Source organism: Spea bombifrons, chromosome 8 (assembly GCF_027358695.1).
Source record: "Spea bombifrons isolate aSpeBom1 chromosome 8, aSpeBom1.2.pri, whole genome shotgun sequence".
Lineage (NCBI taxonomy): Eukaryota > Metazoa > Chordata > Amphibia > Anura > Pelobatidae > Spea > Spea bombifrons.
This window is the reverse complement of record NC_071094.1, coordinates 7,448,928-7,475,612: the sequence shown is the minus strand read 5'-3', so window position 1 is coordinate 7,475,612 and position 26,685 is coordinate 7,448,928. Positions and strand designations below refer to the sequence as shown.

The 26,685-nt window shown below is 41.6% G+C and overlaps 1 protein-coding gene across 1 annotated transcript in view; it reads left to right on the top strand.

The window, feature by feature from the left end:
- WNK3 (WNK lysine deficient protein kinase 3) overlaps positions 1-25,380 on the top strand; it is a 35,164-nt gene extending 9,784 nt beyond the window's left edge. Inside the window, exons 3-24 of the mRNA XM_053473335.1 lie at positions 8,096-8,268; positions 8,896-9,116; positions 9,501-9,658; positions 9,784-9,872; positions 10,741-10,960; positions 11,299-11,593; positions 11,719-11,915; positions 12,532-12,612; positions 12,689-15,913; positions 16,330-16,451; positions 17,105-17,240; positions 17,323-17,439; positions 17,750-17,881; positions 17,963-18,017; positions 18,251-18,367; positions 18,795-19,579; positions 20,419-20,512; positions 21,066-21,196; positions 21,570-22,051; positions 22,713-22,924; positions 23,806-24,011; positions 24,717-25,380. Coding sequence (XP_053329310.1) covers positions 8,096-8,268; positions 8,896-9,116; positions 9,501-9,658; positions 9,784-9,872; positions 10,741-10,960; positions 11,299-11,593; positions 11,719-11,915; positions 12,532-12,612; positions 12,689-15,913; positions 16,330-16,451; positions 17,105-17,240; positions 17,323-17,439; positions 17,750-17,881; positions 17,963-18,017; positions 18,251-18,367; positions 18,795-19,579; positions 20,419-20,512; positions 21,066-21,196; positions 21,570-22,051; positions 22,713-22,924; positions 23,806-24,011; positions 24,717-25,031 — 7,563 coding nt within the window. The 3' untranslated portion in view covers positions 25,032-25,380. The remainder of the gene's footprint in view (positions 1-8,095; positions 8,269-8,895; positions 9,117-9,500; positions 9,659-9,783; positions 9,873-10,740; positions 10,961-11,298; positions 11,594-11,718; positions 11,916-12,531; positions 12,613-12,688; positions 15,914-16,329; positions 16,452-17,104; positions 17,241-17,322; positions 17,440-17,749; positions 17,882-17,962; positions 18,018-18,250; positions 18,368-18,794; positions 19,580-20,418; positions 20,513-21,065; positions 21,197-21,569; positions 22,052-22,712; positions 22,925-23,805; positions 24,012-24,716) is intronic.
- Positions 25,381-26,685: the final 1,305 nt, after the last annotated feature.

Genomic DNA, 26,685 nt, shown 5'->3' with positions numbered 1-26,685 from the left:
AAAGTAAAGTTGGAAGGAAACAGGATCGTTCCGGTCTAATGTTTTAAAACCGTGAAAGCGGCTCTTTCCCCCACGAAGGAGAACACGCCAAGTGTGGGATTGTGCATGATGTGTACTACATATTAAACGACCCGTGTCCCCTTGTTTGAAGGAGTTGGCCCGTTTACTTGATTCTGATATTATCAATTGCAAATAATTGTCTTAGTACTTAGTAATTTGCGATTTCACTACCTGGGCCTCACACTCAATACTTTATCTTCTCCAAGTTGAACTTCTTCTTGATGAGGACTTCAGTCACACTTTGATTACTGGCGTTCTTAAGATTTCTGTTTAACTGATACTTTTATGAAAAATGTGGCTAAATTAGGGATAGATTTATGATGATGTTGGACGCACTTATGCAGTTTGGGAGCAAGGAGAACGTTTTAGTTTCTTGGCTCCTTTCTTCATTAGGAACCGGAAAGGGATAAATCTATAGGATACAATGTGTCTGTATGTATAGTATAAATAATCGCAAATATTAGGCGCTATAAAGTATAAGCCATGGCTTCCTGGCATTTGGGGTTTGTCCGGTACCAATTGAAGGTACAATTATTTTACGCGCTTAATAGAAACAATACATTTCCTTTCACACGTTACACCCCGGTAACTGCTGGAACCTCGCGCCAAAATGACCGAAGAATGTCTCTTGAGGGCTTTTTAGTGGTTTTATTCTTTAGCTTAGACCGAGCTTCATTACATCCTATATATAATAGGAATTTGTTTGTACACATTAATCTTATGGCTTATCCGTCTGCATTTAAGTGTGTGCTGCAGGAGTGACGCTAAACATGCGCAAACAATTGTGAAAAACTATTTCTACATCTTATGTGATTCCTTTTCCCGGCTGCCTCCTCCAGTCGTTCTGTTCTTGCTGTGAGGAACTGCATGAAAGATGATTTGTTAAAACCTAAAAATAGCTAAATCTAGAGCCATAATCAACGGTATTATTGTTTATGAAGCACCAACAATTTATGCAGAGCCTTCCATATTTCATGGGTATGATTTACTCGGATTGACCAAAGTAAACTAGTAGTCTATCAGTTGGAGAATGATTTACTATGTCCATGCATCAGCCTCTAGTCAAGCAGTTTCCATCACTTTTATAAGTGGCAAAAATGTTGTGTGCCTAGATACTTAAAAAAGTAAACCCGAAGATATGTTTCAGTAAATATTTTCTTCTAATATATCCATATGAGTTTTGTTACAGCTCCTGCTTTCATATGAAAATGGGAAAGCTTTATTTGAGAGACACACACACACACACTCTATATGGACAAAAGTATTGGGACGCCTGACCGTTACACCAACAGACACATTGATGACATTGCATTCTAAATACATAGACATGAGGTTGGTCACCCCTTTTGCTGTAACAGCTTCCATTCTTCTGGGAAGGATTTCCGCAAGATTTTGGATCGTTTCGGCTGGGATTTCTGCCCATTCATCCAGTAGAGTATTTGAGAGGTCAGGCATTGATGTTGGGTGAGACGCCCGGCTCGCAATCCCCGTTTCAGTTCATCCCAGAGATGTTCGATGGGTTTGACCGGCCGGCACAGAGCCCAGACCTCCAAAATCTTGTGGAAAGCCTTCCCGGAAGGGTGGAAGCTGCTATAGCTGCAAAGGGGGACCAACGACATATTAATGTCTATGTACGTAGAATACAATAGCATCAAAGTCCCTGTAAGGGCAATGGTCTAGTGTCCAATACATTTGGATGATATATAGTGTGTTATATATTTGTGTAAATATGATGTTTCTGGAATTCCTTGTTACATTGGAACAACATAAATCTTTTATTATACCGTCATCTTTAATCTTCTTAGATATTCAAGAAATGAAATTGACAAAAGAAAAAGAGATTGAACTATTCATAATGAGCGATCTTGGTGCAGTTAAAGTCATACTATCGCCATAGCAGCCCATGGCGTGTTACCTGTGCGTGTGTGTGTATATGCGTGTATGAATGTGTAGATGGCTTTCACTTTCAGGTAGTTAAAAGGAGCTGATTATTATGCCCGGGCTCAGTTCCGACAAGCTGATGTGTATTGTCCTGGATCCTTTTCAAACACGCTGTCCCTTTAACTATCCTGTTTTGCTGCCTTTCTAGTTACATCATCCTTCTACTGTAAGCAGCTGAAGCCAAAGTAACTCTTCTATTTATTTAAAAAATGTTTGTACAGGATGTTGGCACAGATACATGCCAGCTCGACATTAGCAAAGCTTTGAGTTGACAGCCGAGGTCTGCAGTACAATACATGGCAGTGTACTGTGGTTATATAATAAAAACAGACCATGCGAGGCATGAACGTTTTCAATGAATCCTGAGATGATTAAACAAATGCCTCAAAGTATATGTACACATTAAGTCAGTCGGTCAGAAAAGCCGCGTTACTCACCCTTTAGGTGTTGGATATCTCGGTTTCCTTGCTAGGCTAATGGATTCCCCAAAATATGTTGCATTTCTTTTTTATTTTTTATTTTTAATGGTTTAGCCTGAAATGTTTTTTTTTTGATAAGCCCGAGAGTTATGCTCGTGTTTCCAGCAGTAAATCTTTGTTTTGAGGGAACGTCCTTTTGACGTGATTAAAATCCATTAACGATGAAGAATTCCAAGCTGAGAAGTCATTTGCTTCTCCCAAAACTCTAAGATAGGACCTAAAATACTGGCTAAAAATCTAAAATCACTGCAGTATTAGCAGGTTGTGTTGTGGTGGATCCTAGCTTCCTATATAATGTGTCCAATCTTTTCTCTGTTCCTGATGTTTGTGTTTATTCTTTTTTAGAAACAAAGCAGCCCTTTTGTTTATTACTTTTGTTGTAAGACTGCAACAGTTATTCTAAATCAAATCATTACAGTTAATTACAGGTCTGTTACATCTGTTACAAATGTTTTGACTTTTAACATGGTTTTGATCCATTCATTTTTCTGTAGTAATGGACGCCTTAAGTTTTGACCTTTGCCAGGCTGGATATCACAAAAAAATACCTTTTTCCAAGATGAATTCTCCTTGCTGATGCGTGGAGCGATTCTGCAGAGCGACCCTTTGCGTTTGCCTCTGCTCCTAGACTAGCGAGAGATGTGTTCAGTCTTACATGTCTCACACTTGCTATACTCGCTGCTAGCCAAAGCTGGCTCCTAAAGAGTCCCCGGCGGCCTGAGGAGAATGTGCTTCCAATGATTTCCCTGGGAGTGATTTTAAGGAAAACGTGGCGTGTGAACAATGTGGCACACTACAGCCCTGGAGCTGCAGCTTCTCTAAAGTGTCCCTCTAACTCCTTTTGCAGCATCGATTAAAATAGGCGCTCTGCACACTGTCGTTCACCAGTTTGTCTGACAGCTTCTGACTTCTTGGAGGGTGTTACGTTGTATTGTGTTATCTGCTCATGAATGGCGCTTTGTGCTTCGGGGGTTAGTTTGTGGCCATTTGCCACCCAGGTCTGAAGACAGAAGGCATGACACGCATTGCCAGCTGCGGAGCGGGGTATGGCTGATTACAGAAGCCATTCGAACGCAGGAGGCCCTGGGAGGCGCTGCTGTTTTGGGACCCAAGAGGGGCTGCGTCCGTTTACTTGCATCTGAATAGCATATTCAAAAAGATGAAGGCAAAGTTAAATCCAGAGTGTGTGCTCTGCCACAAAGAGCTTACGGGTTAATTAGGAATACGTAATTAAATGTGATTACATCCACATAGTCCTCCAGCTTCTTTATCCAAGTTCTCAAGTGTGTTTTTAGAAATGTAGCAGGGTTTTTTCACTTATTCTTTCTTAACATTAATGAGGTGCAACCTACAAAGTGCACAAAACCTCCTTACATACAAAATAATAAAATTCCATGTAAGAGAGATAAATGTAGTTAACTTTGGGAGAAGCTGCAGCTTCCTACCCCTTCTGTGCCCTAACGCTTCACGTTACTTGAAGCAGCCAAACTGTGGTAGAAAACGGTTCCCCGTGAAGTCAATGAGAGAGATTTCCATGCTTACACAAGGGGGGTTCTCGTTAAGAAAGAATACGTAGGAACTAAAATTTTAGGTTGGTTATGTTTGCTAAAGAGGTCGGATTTATTGTATAGTTTTGCATTCGCCAAGCATATACTTCCCAGAACAGAAAGGCAATACATGCCCAAGCCGTTCCGAGTCTAACGGGATACATTCTAGCCTCTGGGATTAGCATAGTCTCTTTATTATTATAGTAGCTTTAGAATTATTTTAATATTATTTATATTATATATATATATAATGTATGTAATATTTGTTTATATAGCCTTTTTATCTGGACAGTAATCATGTCCAGCATGCAGGGGGTCGGAGGTTAATATTCTGTCCAGACATCGGCCTCTTGAGGGTTCCATGAAACATTTCTAATCGACCCGTTTTTAACAAGCCCCAGCGGCCCCTTTTTGATTGATTTGTGTTCCATCAGCAACCTCCTCTGGCCGTGGATTCCTTGCCCCTTCTCAGCACCATCTGTAGGTACCCGTTTTTGCCAATTAAGATGTTTCTTGCTCTTTAGGCGTTCTTCTGGATTTTGAATTCACAGCACACGGTAACGCCTTCAGTGTCTCAGAGACGCTTTAACACCTTTTTGGTTTTTTTGAGTGCGTCTGATGAGTGTGTGGTCTGATTGCACATGCGGTAATTGTCTTTCAACTTGTTTCACTTTCTAATTTAGTTTAATTCTATGCTGTTTCCTTTTTTGTGCTTCGTATGGCGGGATTAGTTCACAGGCTCGCTTCTCCGTGAGGCTGTGAACACTTTTAATGATCTTACACCAGAGTTGTGAGTTCCTAGTTGTAGAACCCCCTGCGTTTGTGAAAGTAACAAGACGATCTGTACTCTCTGAATCTTTGGGGAATGGGCCACTGCTAAAGTATTAGTGCAATAAACGATACTATGCATATTTTGAGATATTTTGTAGTTTTAAGACCGGCCAAGCTTACATTAAGTGGCTGCTTTTGACTCATGTATGCGGTCTTACAGCTTTACAGAATAAGCCATAGTTTGGGTAGTTGGGTAAATGCAATAAATCAACCTCTTCCGAGGAAACTTCACATAAACGAAACATTATTTTCCCGATATAATTTCAGATGATGTATTGGAGTATATGTATGTTTTAATCTTGGGGGTCAAAATAGGGTTAAAAGTCTACAGACTTTTCTCAGAACCTTCTCAGCTTCTCTTCCTACAGAAGTCGAAGGAGATAATGTGCTGAATGATCAGCATGATTTACAAGCATTGGGTATATACATTTCAAAAAGGATCCTTAAATAAGTACAGTCTGGCAGCGTTCCTGTGTATGCATTACATATACGTTTGTTGGATGGCAGTGTCCCGTCCAGACATTTGGCCGTCTATTTTTTATCTTTACAGCCGAAGAAATCAAACTAATCTCTTGCCAAATAGTTCCCAACGCAGTAGTTTGTAGGCGTTTGTTGTCCTGTAACGTACCCGTAATATATATATATATAATATATATATGTTTACCGCTAGCCTGTCACGTAAGGAAGATAATTGTGCCGCTGGTAGTTGGTAACTTCCAGGGCCAAAACATGTGTTTTGCTGCAGCATTTAGCAACATTTTGTTTAATTGCTGGGTTTTTATGACTTAAGGAGAGGTAAATCTCCTGTGTTTGATCAATGTCTATTCTGAAACTATGTGCTTTTAATTGGTGCAATTCTGAAAGCTACAATCATTCTCACACACGCATACATACATGCACACACGCATACCTACACACACCTACACACCTACACACACCTACACACACACACACACCTACACACACACACCTACCTACACACACACACCTACCTACACACACACACACCTACACACACACACACCTACACACACACGCATACATGCACACACGCATACATGCACACACGCATGCATACATACATACACACACGCATACATACACACACACACACACCTACACACACACACACACCTACACACACACACACACCTACACACACACACACACACACACACACACACATACACACCTACACACACACACCTACACACACACGCATACATACACACACGCATACATACACACATATACACACATATACACACATATACACACATATACACACATATACACACACATATACACACATATACACACATATACACACATATACACACATATACACACATATACACATATACACACATATACACACATATACACACATATACACACATATACACATATACACACATATACACATACACATGTATAGGTGACTAATTAAACATACTGTACTTTCAGGCACCTGTGATTATATATATATATATATATAAATAAATATTAGGCCTTCTGTGCTTTGTTCAGCATCTTTCTAAGCCGTATAAATTCTTGGTTGATCGAAGCATGTTTGATATCGGCTTCTTTATTTTATTGCCTTGATGATTGGCACCTCTGCTCTAAAGTAAAGTAAGCGGTACCGTTTAAAAGCTCGGCTGGAAATGTCAGGGCTGGAAATTCTATTTATTTTCTCTTTTACTGGTAACGTGTTTTTTTTTTTTTAACCCTGTTTTGTAAAGTGTGCAATTTTTCATTTTGGTTTCTGCCAAAGTAGCAGCCAAATGAGCGGATAGTTCAGTGGGTGGTTTAAAGGCCGGTAAGAACATTACTTTCTTACTCAGTTGAGTGTCATGTGCATTCTTAGAACCTCGTGGGGTTAATGATGTCTTCCTGTGATATCGGTTATGTATGGGTTCCTTCCACCGGCTGCCCACTGATCAAAACGCCAGCTCCACGATCTGTCATCAGAAATCATCACTTTCCCAAATACTGCCGGTTTTAAAGGTTACATTAAAGAAATGCAATTTCCCGAGTGCCCGTGGCACGCAATATAGATAGCAAGGAGTTTGTGGGCGTTTTATCTCTTGTGTATTCCTGTTTTTTGATTTACAGACCTGTGTCTCTTGCATAAGACAGGGCATGAGAACTATTGCATGTCTTGTATCACAAACAAAAAAAAAAATATTAAATATGTTAAACGGCACATTATTACTTACACTGGCTTCACAGTTCTGCTCACAGACTAAGTGGGCCTTGTTCCTTGTGTTTAAATGTTTTAGTGGTGTGGCTGACATTATGCGTGTTGGGCTATTAACAAGTAAGAGCTCAGTCTCGGTGCGGGTGTTTAATTCAGCCGGTAAACCTGCCTGTCCGCTTAATGCAGGGAATACATAATTCACTCTCCTGTGGGTACAGTTGAGCCTAGCAGAGGAGTCACGATTTTTTCTTCATGTTTTCTTATAAAATAGGTCCCATAATAAGGACATAGTATGACTGCGCCATAACAATCGATATTCTCCTTGTAACTGTCACGGGGGGGTTGATAGGATTCCTTATGTTTCCAGGCAGCACTGACAACATGCACAGCATTTAGATGCTAAGTTTGTCTTTGGCAGTTGCTCTAAATGAGTTTATTAACATGCCATTGCCTTTTTCCATTACACCCTGCGTATTATCAGAGCAGCCTAGCCATAAAGCTCATCCTGACAAGACCGCATGACATTCTATATTAATACCTGCTGCTTAGCTTCTGTATTCTCTCTATTCCTCCCTTTACAGTGATCATGTTTCTGTAGGTGTGATGGTCATAGGCGAATGTAGTATACATGTATGAAAAAGAAAACACCTGTTTTAAGGTATTTTTAAAGAGGAGAGCCTACAGGAATATAATGCTTCCGTTTGCAGTTGATGTCCACGGCGGTCATGCTGGTTAGAGGGTGACTGACGTCCCGGGCTGAATGGTTACCGGGGTCTCTGTCCTAGTATGGAGGCATTCGTCTCTGTAAAGCTTCCTTACGTATAATAAATAATCCACACTTTTGACAATGATTTTCCAGTTTCTCTTGAAAATGACTGTCAACGTCTTTAAATGTTACACTCCAGATTTAGCCAGAGGACTTTATATTATACAGTTTGACAGAGGTATAACACTCGACCATGCTAGATAAGATTAAGCAAACGTTGTGCAGCCAATGACTCGTTCTCTCTCTCTCTCTCTCTCTCTCTCCATTTTAGGACAGGAAACTAACCAAAGCCGAGCAGCAAAGATTCAAAGAAGAGGCAGAGATGTTAAAGGGTCTCCAACACCCAAATATTGTGCGGTTCTATGACTCCTGGGAGTCTACACTGAAGGGGAAGAAATGCATAGTTTTGGTCACAGAACTGATGACTTCGGGCACTTTAAAAACGTAATTGCATTTCAAAGCCCTTAAATAAACAAGATACCTGAAGAATAAATGTGCTTGTGAATACTACAATGAAACATAATGAATTACAAATATTTTATTTCCAAAGTCACATAAGAAGAGTATGTAACTTATAACCATTAATAAGTACCATAATTATTTAATTCTCCATGTTGAGCTGTGTTTTGGAAATTATGGAAACTCTTAGTGCATTTGAAGATTATTAATTTAATATTTTCCGTTTCTGACATTCATCAGAGGCATAGGCTTTTTTTTATGCAAAGTTTCTTTAGATTCCCATAACGGGCTGCCAACTAGTTCTTGGTTTTACCATTTTCCAGGAATTTCCTACAAACTGTTTAGCGTGTAGAATAATTCAGAAAAATGTGACGCGTAAGAAAAAGTACAAACTCGGCAGAAATTCCCTAGGAAAACCAAAATCCCAAAGCAGTTGAAATGCTGACAAATAAGAAGGCAAATTAGATGGGTATCTGAAAATGAAGCCCTGTGTTATTGGCATATATCGCAAAAGTTGAAAAATCGAGTTTAGCACAGATTTGTTGGCATAAGTTTTTGATGTTCAATATGTGTAACTTTTATTGATCATCCTGTGTTTTATTTCATATGCAGTTACTTGAAGCGCTTTAAAGTAATGAAACCCAAAGTACTGAGAAGCTGGTGCCGGCAGATCTTGAAGGGGCTTCAGTTCCTACACACACGGACACCGCCTATAATCCACCGCGATCTAAAATGTGACAACATATTTATCACAGGGCCCACTGGCTCGGTGAAGATCGGCGATCTGGGTCTTGCCACCTTAATGCGAACATCATTCGCCAAGAGCGTGATTGGTGAGACAAATCTTCAGTAGCTTGCTGTGTGGTAGCATCAAGCCGCTGGTTGTACCTATAGTGTAGTAAAGGATCGAGTTAGTAAAATGCAGGTGTTACATGAGAACCTTCGCAAACCTTACGCGTTTCTGCTGATCTAGTGCGTCTTTATTTATGATCTTGCTGATGCAGTGCAGTCTTGCGTTCTTTTTTTTTTTTGCTTCTCCTGTAAGTCAGAATGTGTGGATATAAAGCTAAAGAATACAGATGTATGTTAAGATTGTCAAATATTTTTATATGTATCTGTCTATCTAATGTGTAAAGTATTCCCATAACGCAAGATCTTTTATCTGATAGTCCATTAACTATTGGGCCAGATCCTAAACCGCTTGCTTATCGTTTCAGGGACCCCAGAGTTCATGGCTCCAGAAATGTACGAGGAACATTATGACGAATCTGTGGATGTCTATGCATTTGGCATGTGCATGCTGGAAATGGCTACCTCAGAGTACCCGTATTCTGAGTGCCAGAATGCTGCTCAGATATACCGCAAAGTAACCAGCGTATGTCTGCATTTTAACTTACATTTGCTTTTTTGCCGTAACCCGTTTATATTAATATAAGCAAGCTGTCATCGTAGTAGACCTAATGATGCTCAAAAATGCTAAATGTAAGCCTTGTCTTTCAGGGTATCAAACCTGCGAGCTTCAACAAGGTATCCGACCCAGAAGTAAAGGAAATCATTGAGAGCTGTATCCGTCAGAATAAGTCTGAAAGGTAAATAATACACGGCATTGTCTGTATGCTTTATTAAAACAAAACTGTTTGTTTGCCTTGATATTTTTAGCCGATGCTTCTCTATAACCAAGACGATGATAATTACTATTTTGTCTTTTGCTGTTTCAGCTCTCTTTTTTAAGCAGGTATTGAGTTGCAGGGAGAGTTAGTTTAAATCCTATTTTTGTTCTGAGGGGCTTCTTTCTGTTTCCTTGTGAGATAATTGCTACTGTTATAAACACACACATTTTAAACAGATTCATTGCGTTTTCTTTAAATCACGGTCTGTCACAAATTCAGAAAGGAAAATAAAGTCAATGCAATATTTATATTCACAGTTGGATTGATACACCATTGTACTATACCCCTTTATCTGGTGTTATTTTAGACTAAATAAATACACTTCCAAATGTATTGTGTTAAACATACTGATGCTTTTACTAGCACTGAATGATGAGGCAAGACCTTGTCTGGAAACACAAATGGCGCAGTCTCAGAAACACGCTGGTTAAAACCACATTATTTATTCCTGTGAAACTTGGTTCAAAGGGCTACTGAAATAGATCACATGGGTAGCTTGGAGGATCTGGAAAGGGTCTGTAGAAGCATTTTGATGAATTATGAATTCAGGGTAGCAGGTGTACAGCTCTGTTGTGCTCATTGTAAATTGATTCAGAGAATAGAAAGTTGTACGTTCTCAGAGAAGGTTCAAGTAAAAACGGCCCATGCGTTCTTGTGCAGTGAACATGCTTGGAAATAAATTAAAACAAGAATAAAACGTTGTGTAGCTTTGTCTTTTGGTTTAAAGAATATGGATATATGTTGTCTTAGTCGGTCTGCTATCCTTCACTATTATCCTGTTTCTCAGACTGTCCATTAAGGAGCTCCTGAATCACGCCTTCTTCGCAGAGGACACTGGCCTTCGTGTGGAGCTGGCGGAAGAAGATGATAGTACTAGTGCATCACTGGCCTTGCGTCTTTGGGTGGAAGACCCTAAAAAGCTCAAGGGCAAACACAAGGACAACGAAGCCATAGAGTTTAGCTTCAATTTGGAAATGGACAATCCGGATGAGGTGGCTTTTGAAATGGTGAGATCCAGTATTTAGGGGCAGCATACAGCTTTTACTTTACATTTTGTTAATTTATATCAGGCATCTGAAGATTATCAGATTATATAAATGTTCTTTGGGTAAAGTCTTTTTTTTTTTTTTTTTTTTTTTTTGGAAGAACATTGCCAATAACGGATGTTTTGTGTTTTACTTTTCTGTGGTCTCTTTGTAGGGAGTATTCTGTTGCCCATGTTTTATTTTATGTAATTGTTGTTTTTGTTTATCAATGCTTAGAACTCAAAATCTAGCTAATGGTCACTGCGCAGATATTATACGGTACTTCAGTTAGGAAGAAAGTCTCTGCCCTTTCTCCGCAGGTGAAATCCGGATTTTTCCATGAAAGTGACAGTAAGTCGGTTTCAAAATCTATTCGTGACCGAGTGTCTCTCATCAAGAAGACCAGGGAAAGGCGACTGCTAGCAGGATTCCCTGAACGCCCTGATTTACAGAGCAAAACTGGAGTGGCTCCCCTTACGCAGCCTTCCGTTCTTGCTACTGCTGGATACCCTCAGCATGGAGGTAATGAAAGTGAAGAGACGGAGGTTGACCAGCATGTGCACCAACAGCTACTCCAGCAGCAGCAGCAGTTTCAGCAGGTTTCCTCTGTCACAGGTGTGTAGAAATGAGCTTGATACATATGGGACAAAAGGAAGAAATGTGTAATGTTGAACATTAGCATTGTTGACTGTTTACAGTTGTAGTTTTTTGGTTCATAATCTTCTGTCTTTGTGTTCCAGCTGAGAGCATGTCAGACACTGGAGCAGGATCAATCATACTGTCAGATTCATCTAGTCAGCACAGTACCGTCTATACTGCAGGCCATGAGCAGATGATTGCCCAGCAAGTGACTAGCATGCCTCAGGCGGAGACTAACCACACGGCGCAGTTGTACCAGTCTCAGCAAGTTGTGGGTCACAGTCAGCAAACGCCGTCTGTGAGTCCTTGTTTAGATATATTTTTATTTTTTTTAACAGCGGTACAAAGAAATGAAATAAAGCCAGTGCAGTCAAGATGTAGGTAGACAGCAGAAAAACAAATCAAATGCCTTTTTAAATATGATGATGTAGTTGGTAAAGTTTTAGCTCTTTTGTGATTGGTATGAAAAGCAGAAATAGTTTATTTTTCATGCATTTTTGTTGCTATATTAATTGTATGCATGTACTTCTAGCCCATTAGAGCTCCACTGTTTCATTTCCATGTCCTACTGACTAGTGAAAGGGTACTTTCGAGAAGAAGCAGTAGAGGTTAATAAAATGAGGTGAATGTCTATATAGATGTAATAAGCACAAGGTTATCCAGAATCTAAGATGAGCCCGACAACTAATTGTTTGAGTCGGGAAAAAATGGACTAGATAGGCCAAATGGTTTGTATGTGCTGTGAATTTCTATGCTTCTTTTAGGAAAGGTTGTAAGTAAAGTGGTCATGTCTGGAGACCATATATATTCTCCATCCTTTGGCTTAAGCATCTTATTAACCAATGTATTACTGCTTAAGAAATCATAATTTTCGCTGTATCATCTTCTCATGTCCTTATTGGCCTCTCCCGCAGATTACGCCAGCACAATGCTTCACGCAACTTGGCTCTCCATACCCGCAGCCTGCAGCTACTGAAAGAGTTCTTGGCACACAGGTGATACAGAATCCTTGGCACAATTACCTGTGGTTTTGTTAATGTCATTGTTGACTTTTTTCCTTTTTTCTTGCAGTCTCTGGATACACAGGTGGTGTTTGCTGCAGACGGTCAGCCTGTCGCTCAGGCTAACGCCATGGATCCTTCAGTGATTTCTTTGCTGCAGCCAGCATTGTCTGCCTTATCACCACAGATGATACCTGGACATGTGGCATCTCAGCAGGTCACAGCTGGCATTCAGGTGGAGCCTTGTGGCATGACTGGGATTCAAATCCATGGTGATGCTCAAGCTCCAGCGCTGCTTCCTGTTCATCATCCTACATTATTGGGACAATATGGCATCCAGAATGTAATGCATCACCCGTCGAATGTCCTGGGAGTACAAGTGAATACTCCACACCAACATCAGGTAACCTCAGTACAGCAACCAGCGATGCCTCTGCAGGACCCATTAGCGTATTCTGCAACTTTACAGCAAGGACACAACTTTCAGATGCAGTCTCTTTTTGAGCAGCTTCAGTGTTCCGCGCATCAGCCTCCCTGCCAAGCTCCGCTGGCACAGCAGCATCTCATGTTGCAAACCACAGCTGTAGAACAAGGATCCAAAGTAATGTACACTGACGCTTTTATACATGATGCTGTTCCACAGCAAGTACCTGTGGAGAAGCAGCAAGAGTCTGAACAGCTGTTATTGAACACACAAGCTCTGTCTGTGCCACCCCATCCTTCCGAGGTGTCTTCATTTGAACAAGCGGCCTTTTCAGCTCTCACAGGGTCATTAGCTCAGTTACCCCAAGCGTTGGCATCTGGTATGCTTGACATGCCTGCGTACACCCAGTATCCAGTACCACCCCTTGGTGTCTCCCAACTTTCCTGTGAGCAGGAACAGTCGCCATACCTGGTACAACCTGAAAAAACACAGTTTGCTCAGCATCCGGCAAATTCCTTGGTCACAGAGCAGTCTGTACTTCCGCAGCATAATGTTTTACATAATCCTCCTGAACAGCCCCTTTATATTCAGATCCCACCCTTGGAAGTTTATGGACAGCAGTGTGTTGCCGCCGTAGAACAGATGGTTCGCACACCCAAAGCTGCCCCTGGTTATGACCAGCCAGTGTTTGTACAGCAGGCCACCTCCTTGCGCGATCAACGCGTCTTTAGTCCACTGTGTCCACAGAGTTCAGACTCGCCTGTTTACGTGCCACAATCTGTACAGCCTCGGGAGCAGTGTTCACCAGCCCAGCGTTCTGTAGTAGCCCCCGACCAGATCTTGTACATGCAGCAAGCTGCACCATCTATTAACAAGCCTGTACACCCGCAGCACGTTGCATCAGCAGAGCCGCCAGCGCATACGCAGCCACCACCGACAGCTGCAGAGCAGCCAGTGTACACCCAAGTAATGGTGGCAGATCAGCCATTGAATACATCCAAAGCCTTACAAGCTGAGCTGCCATTACATATGCAGCAAGCTGAACAGCCGATGTACTCCCAGAACATTGTGTCATCCGAGCAGTATACACAGCAGGCTGGGCCATCCAAGCCGCTAATGTACACACAGGAAAGCAGTTTATCTGAGCAGCCAGTGAGTACACAGCAAGTTGTACCAAGCGAACATCAAGTGCATGTGCAGCAAGCTCCCATCTACACGCAGCAAACTGCCTCAGCGGAGCATCCACTTGCTGAGCAATCCTCGTCAACTGATCGTCCCGTGTATGCCCAGCAAGCCATGCCATCTGAGCACCCCCTGTACGTGCAGCAGCTCACGTCAGCAGAGCACGCAGCGTACACGCAGCAATCTGTGTCAGCCGAGCGTCCCATATTTGTGCAGCAGGATTCCGCAGCGGAGCGTCATAGATACACTCAGCAAGCCGTATCATCCGAGCCGGTTTTTGGATTACAAGCTATAACTTCTTCTAACCAACCTGCTTATAATCGAGAAGCTGCTCCTTTTGAGGACCAGCCTAGTAACGTTCTAAAAGCTGTCCCGCCTGTTAATCAACAAATCTATACCGTAGAAGCCGTTATACCCACTGATCAACCGGTATATAATGTACATACTGTGCCTCAGGTGGGCCAACCAATATATAACCAATCTGTTTCTCAGCCAATGCATACTGAGAAAGCTCCTTCTGCCGATCAGCTTGGATATACTCAACACACCGCTTCATTAGTTGGACTGCAAGCTTGTTCCCCGAGAACTGGGTCTCCAGCCTCTCAGGTGATGTATAATTCACAGCCAGGAGTTGTTGACAATGCTTATATTCAACAGACGTTTCCCCCTGCTGACCCAAACTTATACAACCAGCATGTTGTCCCGCATCCTGACAAATCGGTTTATATCCCTCAAACCATGCTCTCTTCTCAGCAGCCGCTGTGTGTGCCATTGCAGCATACCATCCCAGAGAAGCCAAACCTGTATTCCCCGCGCATGGAATTGTCTTCTCAGTCGCACTCTTCTCCTCCTGCGTATGCTCAGCACCATGTGCCTACTTCAGAGCAGACAGCTTATGCTGTGCATGCTGCTCCAGCAACGGAGAAGCCGAGCCTCGCTCAACCCATGTTGCTTTCTGATCAGCTAGGGAACCTTAATTTGCAGGCAAACCCAACACCCCCCCAAGAGCAGAGAGACGAACTGCAAACCGACAAGAGTTTATATACTCCCCTGCTTATACAGTCGCCAGATCAACAAGCTATGTTTGTGCATACGCAAGATTCAAAATATATTTATGGAGAACAGAATGCGTGCCATCCACAGTCCAATCTCGGTAGTTTATTGCCTTCAGAGAATCATCATATTTTGACATCCATGGCTTCCCAACCGGCATCATCAAGCAAAAGCATTCCTGTTCTCTCCCAGCCATCAGCCCAAGTACAACAAGCTGTCTCAGGATATCCTCCATCGGATCAGGGACAAGCGTCTCAGATTTTCACTGTCCAGCAACAGAATAGCCACCAACCTAATCCCCATTTTGCTTCTCAAGAGCCTTTGCCTCATCCTGCATATTACCATCAGCCTCCTGTTCAGGTTTATGATGCGCAGAACTTTGGGCCTCAAGAGTCTCTCCCCGGGATGGCTGCCATACCTCCAAACCTCCCTGTTTTGTCACAGATGCCAAGTCATGCCCAACCAGCATCTCTAGATCAAGTCACCTCGCTGCCACATCTACAGCAACAATTGCCTCTGCAGTCCGCACCGAGTGACCACGGCGGGTCTCGTCCCGTTTCAGTATCTCAGCAGCAACAGGCAGTCGACTACATCGCACCTCCTGCGCTCCAGCAGTCAGATCCAGACCCGCAACAGGTATGAACGACTTTGCCATTTTGAAATTGGTCTCCGGTTACATTTTTTTCTTAAGAACGCTTTCCGTGTAGCTTTCGAATGTTACATATGAGTGCGTTTTGTGGGTTGACATCAAAATAAAGAACGGGCAGTAATTGAAGGTTGTCCCTTAGCTTTGCGAGCCAACAGAAATAAGTTAGGATAGACCGCTAGAGTGCCCTGCTTTATACATATATAAATGTGAAGATGTTGGATGTTGGGTTAGTTTAAATAGGCGACTGATCTTAATTTGTTAATTATGTGTAAGTTATTGCATTGCTACACGTTTTAGTATGGGAGTGTTCTATAGCCTGTAGAATATGAAGAGGAATGCTATAATTAGCAGCCTGCTAATGGAGGACACAATAATATGCTTTTGACTTGGAAAATTTTCTTTTGTAACGCTTCAAGGGAGATTAATGGTGATTTTCCATGTGTTTGTTTCACAGCCTCTGCAGTCCTTGTCTCAGGTTCCTGCATCGGAACAACCTGCTGTTCAGAATCCAGACGCTATTCAGTGGTAAACCAGTTTGTTCACGTGTTCCTGTAAAGCCTAATGTGTTCTTACTGGTGTGGAACACTCGCTGTTAATCTGCTCCTTTAAAGCGAGAGTAAAAGATGTTGGAAGCTAGCCGCTAAACACTCTTCTAGACGTCATATATAATAATTTATAATAAAATTCTTTATTTATTTTATACCAAACAGCAATCGGTAAACAGTAAAAGTTTTTTGTAGCTACATTAAAAAGCAGTTTGGAATTAAAATCTAATAATATCTGAGACGGGTACACAAATACACCTATACAATACGTGAACTGACACCGGACACAACAGCTTTGGGCCTCATGGGCATGTGGAATATGACAACAATTATTTAATTGCCTACAATTTTATTTTTGTACTTTTTTGGTAGGTGGGAGGGGGAAAAAATCCATATCAAAGATATCTATTCTCAGGTTTATTCTCTTGTTTTATTAATGTTATTAAATGTCCACCACGTTTGAAAGCCATGATTAGGCATGATATAGAAACGATGATACCCACACCTCATATTCCCCAATACATGCCATTGAGACAGCTAACGATTTTCGATATATAGGAATGTAATAGCAAGGTATAGCCTTGAAGATTGTTTTTGATGTGCAACACATTGTTTATGTGTGTTATCTCATAGTAATGAAACTTATAAGGACAACTCCAGCTTTGCAGATGGACTTATTGGGAATGGCAAACTGGAGAAGATAAAGCAACGCAGGGCATCCTGCCCCAGGCCAGATAAAGCGACTCGCTTCATTCTGACTGTTATGCAGGTATTTCTGTCGCCACACAAAGCCACCTGCACGCTGTCTCATAGCGTGACCTCTTTATCATTTTTACTTTGTGTCTTTGTAGGTTTCAACATCTGGGGATAACATGGTGGAGTGCCAGCTGGAGACCCACAACAACAAAATGGTGACATTTAAATTTGATGCAGATGGAGATGCTCCTGAAGATATTGCTCATTACATGGCAAGTTGGCTTTTTTCGCCTCTGTTCTGTTATGGAAGTTATGCACATTTTCATTCCAGTTCTTTAGTCTATTAACATGGACTGCATGTTTTTTTCTTTTCCTTAATAGAATTGTCCTTTTTTGATTTTATTAACCCAATCAATATATTTTTTTTGTTTTTCACTCCTAAAAATTCCATCCGATTTACTTTCTACTCTTTGTCATTTCCTCCAAATGCTGCTTATTTTTAACTGGCATTTAAAGCGTATGAAGTGCCAAAGATTTAGTAGGATTGTGCGGCTGTAACTGATAAGATTTTTTTTCCCCCAGGTGGAAGATGACTTTGTGCTGGAAGCAGAGAAGGAAAAGTTTATAGAGGAGCTGATGCTAATTGTATCTCAAGCCCAGGAGATTCTGCACACCACATCAACAGATTGCGGCCAACTGGAATCAAGCAGCCAGGTCAGTCTGTGACACAAATTACAAACGTATTTATATAGGTTTCATTTTCCTTCCATGTTAATATTTATATTTCCAAACCAGACTGGATCTTCAGAACATGTGCAGACGGCAATCCCAGCTCCTTCCCAGGCAGGCGGTACGTTTCCAGAATTATTATTGCTCTGGCCATTCTTTGCGATCACTTATTGATGAATAATAATAGTTTTTAATATAATTGGAGCTTCTTACACCTTAAGGTTTGTAAAAAGCCGAAAAGATGTGTTTCTTACTTTACATTATGAAGACATCATTTGTTTCGATAAATGTGTATATATTGTATGTTTTGGCATTTTAAACTTGACATTAAAAATGAATTATATACTGTTTTAGCCGAGTCTGTGCCTCAGTCCTCCCCGGTTGGTCGTTGGAGATTTTTCATCAACCAAACAATTAAAAACCGTGAAGCTACTCAGTCAACTGTGGTAAAGGTTTCCCAGCCAACTTCAGGTAACTTGAAACCGTCATGATTTTCAGAAGTAAAAACCCAAAACAAAAACTGCTAAAATGATTTGCGTGCACGTGTGTGTACTTATACCGTATATGTGAATATGTAATGCCACCACATTTGGCAAGCAAGCGTATTGAACGGGTCTGGGCTTTTAAAAACGATAGTGTTCGATTTCAGTTTGTTCTTCCCTTGACTGCTTCACATTTCAGCCTTTTTACGTTCAGAAAACTCTGCAAACATAATAAATCTATTTATCTATGTTCTCAATGAAATGTAATTTGTATTACAGAGGGATTGAACATAAAGCAATGCGATTTACCTTTTTGTTTTTCACATATGAAATGACGTGTATAGTGAAAGATGGGGGCACTGTTTTGGCTACAAGTAGAAATAGCATGTAATGCTCTAAAATTTTTACTTCTATAGATTCACCGGAAAGTGGGCATCAAAATATCCCAGAAGACTCTCCTCTTTCTGCAGAAAGCCATTCCCTTCTGCCACAGAGCATGGTGTCCGGTTCGCTTCCTCAAACAGATGGGCAAATCTCTACTCCTATAATAGAGCCCCAGCCCCCTCCGGTTCAAGTCTCAATCGGTAGTGAAATCATGTCCGGTCAAGTAAATAGTGCCGTCTCACAAAATGGGCAGATTATGACTGAGCCTGTGAATAGCAGCCAAAAACTAGCCACAGATCCTGATGCGCAGCCAGACACCTTGTCCTCTGGTGGCCAGGATGCCCAAACCACAAATGGTGGCATTCACACATCTGAACCTGTCATCCAGAATGCCACTGGCTTGTCTCTTGGTTTAAATCTAGATGTGGTGGGTCCTGATGCAACCGTGTTCCCTCAGACCCCTGTCTCAGAAGCTTCACTAATGCAATCTGCATCAGTGCAGGAGTCTGACACGGAAGGACCTCCAAAAATAGATTTTGTTGACAACCGCATCAAAACCTTGGATGAGAAATTGAGAACATTGTTGTATCAGGATAGCTCTGCTAGTTCCTATGCCGACAGCCAGAAAGAGACGCAGAGTACCGAGTCTCCTCTGTCATCATCTGCTGAGGATACCTTATCTTGCCCGGCTCCAGAAGCTTCGCATGTAAATGCCACCAGTGTTCAGGCCACTCCGGAGGACATCGAACCTGCTGATTCTTTGGCACCCGGACATCTAGAAGCTGCCCCTTCTGTGTCTGGTGAACTAACACCGTCTGTAAGTAATGTAGTGCTTCAGTTAGGTATATGAACCTGTAGGCTAAACATTGCAATGTATTTCCATTATTGCATACTACTGATCCAAAAATGTTCAGAACCTGGTCTCATTAGTAGACGCTAACACATGGCGGTGTCCTGGACCGCAGCTCAGCCTGAACAAGTTGGAATAACAACAAACCGACTCACCCACAAGCAAAACTAACTAATGGCTTCCCTTCTAGGAGGGGGTGTGTGTATGTGTGTATGTGTGTGTGTATATATAATATATATGTATATGTATGTATATATATATATATATATATATATATATATATATATATATATATATATATAATATGAGATCTGACGCAGAACGTCGTACCTTTTTGTGTAGGGTGACAAAATTAAAGCAGAACAAGACAATGTAATGTGATTTACATGTCAGATGGATGCAGTACTGTATTTTAGGAATGGCTGTCTGCTCGATTTCGCATAGCAGATGCTTCGAGGTTTAACACGCATCTGCGGGATCATCCAACTCTCCATGCAAGTGTCCCCATGGGACAGCAGATCAGTTTCAGTTCTAGATGCTTAATCTGTGCATGTTGTGTATTGATATTGCGGTATTCTCACTGTATGAAACTTGAACTTTCTTCAAACAGTTCAGTAAACGGCTGGAACGTGTCCCAGTTTACTCTCTTACCACCATGTGCCTCTCTAGATTATTATTCTCCCTCATTCAGTTTTTCTCTCATAACTTTTTTTTCGTCTGTTTATGTAAGTGGAGCACCTCAGTTACAAGAAAATGCCAAAAAATGTTTTTTGTCCCCTCTCCATTGAACTCTACCGTTTCTGCAGGAAAGCTTGGAAGATGCCTGGCATCCTGGAAGTTCTTCTCATACCTGCACCAAACGTACTTTGGGTACTGGAGCCGCGCATCTACACACAGGAGGTGGATATTTTGGCCTAAGCTTTACTTGTCCTAGTCTCAAAAATCCCATTAGCAAGAAACCGTGGGCTCGCAAAATAAAAAGCTGGGCATGCAGGTTGCGGCATTCCAACAGCTTATTCAAGAAATCAAGAGTCCGCCAAGGTAGTGTTGCTTACAGTTAGGCCCATACCATAGGACACATCCCTTTTGGTTATTTCCGTACGTATATATTTCTTTTTAGTGAGTTCTTTATTTTATTTTTATTCATCCTTGACAATGTACCCCCACGTTTCCTGCTCCTTCACAGTTGTCTTTGTGTTTTTTGTCTAGCTGCGTCTTTAAGACACCTTGTCAGAGCCCTTTGGCTGTCATTGTTTCCGTCGTTCATGTGCATCAGTAGCTTTAGCCTGAGCATGGCAATGTGTATTCTAGCTGGAAGCCCGCACGCACTTGTTGTATTCTGCCCCCTTTTCACCCTGTTTGTAGCAGGATCTCCGGTAATTACGTGTTGCTTCACATCTGGCACGTCTCACACGATGTTCTGAACAGTGGCATTGTCTTCTCTCCTTCATAGTACCTGAAGAGGATGGCGCAAATCGAGATGCATCTGACCCCACACAAAGGGTTGTCGAAGCTCTTGCTGAATGTACCTTGTCTGATGGGTCTTCTAGTGGGACTGGTACATTTAAACGTGGGCGCTTTCAGGTATTTTACTTAGGAGATTGAAGGACTTGAATCCCTCTCGACAACATTTTCCTTATTGTATTTGTGGACTGGCATGCTCTAGCCATGATGCTAGAGCCAAGTTAGCCGTGGAGTGCTTGTCACCCATTTGTTTTGCTCATAGATAGCAATACGACTGCACAAGAGCATGTTAGATGTCAGCAGTACATAGATCTTAAACTTGTGCATTCAATCCCATTTTGAGATTACTCATTACTGAAACTTGAGATTTTTCCCCAAGTACTTGTTAGTGTTACTATATATATTGTTACTAACAATCAACACAGGTATGGCAGGAAAGGGTTAGCCTGTTTCTGCTTGGTATAAACATTTATTCAATGACGCTTCTTGCCAGGTTGTTACCGTACCACAGCAAGAGCAGCCTGCTTCTAGTGAACCTGCTGGGGATCCCGCTAATGGAATAATGTCAGGAGAAACAGAATCGCCTGGTACCAGAGCAGAAGACACGCCGCAGTCTGCCAGCACTGCTTGCGAAACAGATGCTTCTTCCATCACACCAGACAGAGAATTGGAGGAAACCTCTGCCACTGGTAGTAGCGCTCATTCCCACTCGGCTCTGTGGATGAAAGACATCCCAAGTCAAAGCAACTATCATAAGCACACCAGCAGTGACTCTGAGATTTCCGGTGTACTGAACAGACCCCAGGAACAGAAGGTCAAGGAGAGAGAGCCTGGGCAACATCAGCAGGGAGAGAAAACGAGTTCCCAGAAACAGAATTATCTTATTTACTCTCCATCCTCTCCCATGAGCAGTGATGATGAGTCGGAGTTAGAAGATGAGGACTTAAAGGTGGAGCTGCAAAAACTGCGTGAAAAGTTAGTACGTTTAATATACATAAACCACTCTGCTTTATTGCAGGAAATTGTAATAGAGCAATAACAAACGGTTTTGTGATATTTTGCTTTAACCCCTTAATGACCAGTGACATACCATTACGTCCTCATGATCATGTGCTAGGTGACTATGAGGATGTAATAGTTCATCATCTGGTTTTTGCACTGTTGGGTACGTTTCCCCACCAGTACATCTGTCAGCAAGTGCCGGTAATCACAAACTGTTACATGTTGGACTGTCTGTTTCTGGTCAATCAAAGCAACAAAACTTTTGCGGAGTTATATACCTTTTATAGATTAGATTATATGACTACACTTCAAATAGTGAGGACATTTTTATTGTTATATAATTTTGTATTGTATGTTGCTTATCCCAGGAGCTGCTACAACTCCAACTCCATCTTTACCTTATGTTATAACTTTTGTTTGTACTATAAGAAGTGCTGCATAAAGTATTGGTGCTTTAGATTAGCATTAATAATAACACATTAAAATGCTGTGTATTAAACGAGCTGATCCACTGATTTTGTTCATTGGGCTATTGTAGGTTTTAAATATTATTAGTGTTAACATAAAGCACACGCTTGTTTGTATGCACATTTTGCCCTAACCTGATCCTACAAGTTTCCTCTGTCTTCACCAGACACATTCAGGAGGTGGTAACCCTGCAGGCCCAGCAAAGCAGAGAACTCCAGGAGCTGCATGCGCGCCTTCGTAGTCTGAGAGAAAGCAAAGCGCAGTCGTTGGATGCATCTTCCCAACCCATGTCCCCCCGACGACCCAGGTCCCTAAAAAGCAAACAGCGCAGCCGACCTCAGTCTCTGACCCATATGGACAACGGAATAGGACATTCAGGTGGGTCATGTATGAAAATAAATCTGGGTTCTTACAAAGAAACTACATAAAAAGGAGAGCTTTTTTATTTAACCTGTTTACATTTAATGTCTAATGGGTATATTTATTTGGTTTAGAGTAACTTGCTATTAAGTTATTCCTGTACTTGGACATTGGTAACACTGTACTGCAGTATTAATAACAGTATCCATGGTACCCAGAACATGTATGAAACAGTCAGAAACTAGTTGCATGGCATTTCCAAGCATGTATTTGTACACTCATCATGCCGGATCATGGCAGCACTGTTGTATGATACAAGAGTGACCCAATAATAGCAACCAACATGACCGGGGTTTTCTGCCTTCTTTTGGATCAACAGCAACAAATTAACAGATATAGGAAAGGCTGAACTTGATGGATGCATGTCTTTTTTTCAGCCTATATAACTATGTAACTATGACGTTCCTGCTCATGGGGCCATTACATTGGTTGCTGCGATAAGATAATTTTTCAAGCTTGTTACGGAATTACTACTTATGCATACATACAATATTTACATTTCTGCCCACCTTTAAATAGTTCTTATTGCTCCACTTCAAGGCACCTAGAAAATTAGTAACTGTACCAAATGTATTAGCGATATGCTCTGAAAGTTGTAACCTCTCCTTGTCTACATTCATAGCATGCGTATAGAAATATCGGAACTTTTACCCATGGCACTCCGCTGCTCTGTAGCCATGGTGTGTTTTGTACAAATCATTAGTATTGACCCTTCCTTCACAACGGAAGGCGAGGTTGGTGAGATGCGGTATTTATATTCACTGCGACGTCCCTACAGCCGTTGGTGAATAGGCAAGTTGCACTTTGCTTAAGCTTTTTTTTTTATTGTTTTCCTTCAGACCCAGATCACTGCAGTGAGAGCAACTCGGATGCCTGCCAGCAGTCCATCTCTGGAAAGAAGAGCATGTTCACAGATGATCTGCACAAACTGGTGGACGACTGGGCAAAAGAAAATGCTGGAAACATGGCTTTAAAACCCAGTCTCAATCAGATCAAACAAAACCAGGGCCGTTCAGAGGCAGATAACTGGAGTCGGATCTGTGAGGTCAGTCTGTATTGGATATCTAAAGTAGAAATTTTAAGCAACAATAATGGTGAAAATAATGCAAACTTAAATGCTGCTTAAAGGCATTGATTTTGTTTTTCCTTTGGGTGTTTACCAGAACATTGATCACTATAAAGACTTTTCAAAGAAATAGGGGGCAAACCCATACATATCCTGATGACCTCTCAGAACACATGTTATGATATCTCCCAACAGTCCTGGTTTTCAGGTAGTAACTCCCCCGTCCTGTCATGGCCATTGGGAGCAGGGGCTGGTTAGGGATATCCTCCTGTCTCACTTGACCATTTCAAGGAGGTAGAAAAGCAATGGAGGCAATAAAGTTCTGTTTTGTTAAAGCAGAGACCTCCTTTGAAGCACCCCCTCTCATTGCAAGGGGGTGGCCACACTCCTTCACTGCCCGCTTCTGGGCTTTCCCACCCCTTGCCACACCACCCATCACCCAGAAGGCCGTGCTATGGAACAGTTGTAGTGATCCATTTAATTAGTTTTCCATGTAACCAGTTCCTCATTTATTTATTTGTTTTTTGACTAATCAAAGCCAAATTTTGCCACAATTGACTATTACAAGAAATATATAAACTTTACCAAGTCATTATCTAAAATGATGAAAAACGACATGCAGTTTAAAAAATGTTATATCAGTCTTGGGGTGTCACTTAACACGTCTGTATTGTTTTTTTTTAGAATTCTACAGCCACATCAGGTTACCCATCCAGCTGGGCTCCCTCGCTGTCTCACATTCACGGGACAGTCCCCTCAGCGGTCTCTCAAAATCTTGTTCTCCCCAACTTTACACCCGGAGGAATACCACCTTACCCATTAACGCATGCCTGCCAGTACAATACCATTGGCAGCCCTGGTTACCCTTTACCGTGGTCTACCCAGTCAGCTGTCATCTCTAACCAGCACCTTGCAGCGTACCAGGCCAGCATTGGAGCACAAGCGTTTTCCCCCTCTGCTGCCCAGAAAGCAGCCGCAATCCCATCATCCCCGAAATGACTGTGTGCCCCGTGATCATCTTGCCTTCCTTACTAACTTCACCAGATACCAACGTGCTCCTCGTACTGTTGTTGTCGCCTCTCTGATCGAGAGGTGGTTTTGCAAAGGGTGTGCTATTTTGAGGTTTTATTTTCTTGGGCGTTATATATTTTTTTTATTTTGTTAAATGGGAGGAAATTCTCCCTTTCTTGTGTTTTGAAATTGTGTGGATTGGGTTAAACTTCCTCTGAATTATTTGCTTACTTTCTTTTTTCTTTTAATCCTTTGAGGACAGAGGTAAGTCCATGTGCCATATAGGCTTCTGAATGTGTCCCAACCAGACTTCATAAATAAACTCCTGCAGCCAGTCGGGCTTTTGGGAGCGGTAGCTTCCAATTTATTTTAGACTTGACTAAGCTTTTCATTTAATGGACAGGTTTATGCGTAGCACAGCCACGTCACAGTCTGGAAGACACATTTCTGGCCTCCCATACGCCGCCTCTAATTTGTTCGGTTATTGAAGAGGGCTCAGCCCTTTTTATTATTTTTGTTAACTTTTATTATAGAAGAGTTTACTGTAATTTTAGCATCTATTAGTCAGTGCCCTACATTTTTGTATTAAAAAAGTTACCAGTTAATTCAATAATAGTAATTTAAAAAAAAGAAAGCAGAACGGTTCACCAGCTTCTTAGTGATGTAGGAACACAGTGGTGGGTGATCTATTAAGAGAAATCCTGATGCAAAGTGTTAATCGTGGTGCTGTTACCGTATTATCAAACAGAATATTGCTTTTGACACGTAACACTTTGCAACAGTTTTGCTTTTTATACACATTTGGGAATAGTCCGTAACCTGTACAGAGGCAAACGTTCACACTTTGTAGATTGTACCCAACTTGATCATAGTTTATTAGTAGCAGTACTTCTTTGTTGTGTTTGAGATACTTAAGTCCTAAAGCTCTGACGCTGGGATGAATGAATTTCTTTGCTCGGCCGTTGTCGGACCTTGAGCAGAGTGTCATTTCCATTGCCTTTCTAGCTCTGCACTTGCGTTTCCCCCAAAATCCTTCAACAAAAGGGGCCTTCTAGCTTCTGTCGCACAATGGCTGCTTCTGCTTTGGCTGCATATTCTTGCTGTGCCTTGGGGGATATTTTAGATTCTGTCATCTCTGAACGTGACCACCAGTAAGTCGCTGTTTTGTAGGTTTACCGGCTCCATGGTGTTTAGTGTGCTTTTTTTTTTTGTGGTGTGTGTGTTTGTGTATGTATATATTATACATATATATATACACACACACACACACACACACACACACACCATTGAAATGTGAGTATTTTACCTCCATGTTTTTTTATTGTTTGTTTTAATAGAGGGCTACAAGTGACTTTTACCAAACAAGGACTTGAATCCTCTTTCTGAGTGAGCACCGCTAGGCATCAGAGAGACGAGTGTTTTACTCCAGCCTACTTACTGCTAACAGATCAGTCGGCACACATCATTTACACATCATTTATCTTTTTTTGGGCTGCCTGATCATATAATAAGACGCCCTTAAAGCCTGTCTCTGAGGAGGTTTGAACAGAAATTCCCTTCCTGGACGCATCCAGTGTGGCTTTACAGGACAGACCTGGCTTTTGCACAGGGTCTTAAGCAGAATGAAGGGTCAAAAATCTTT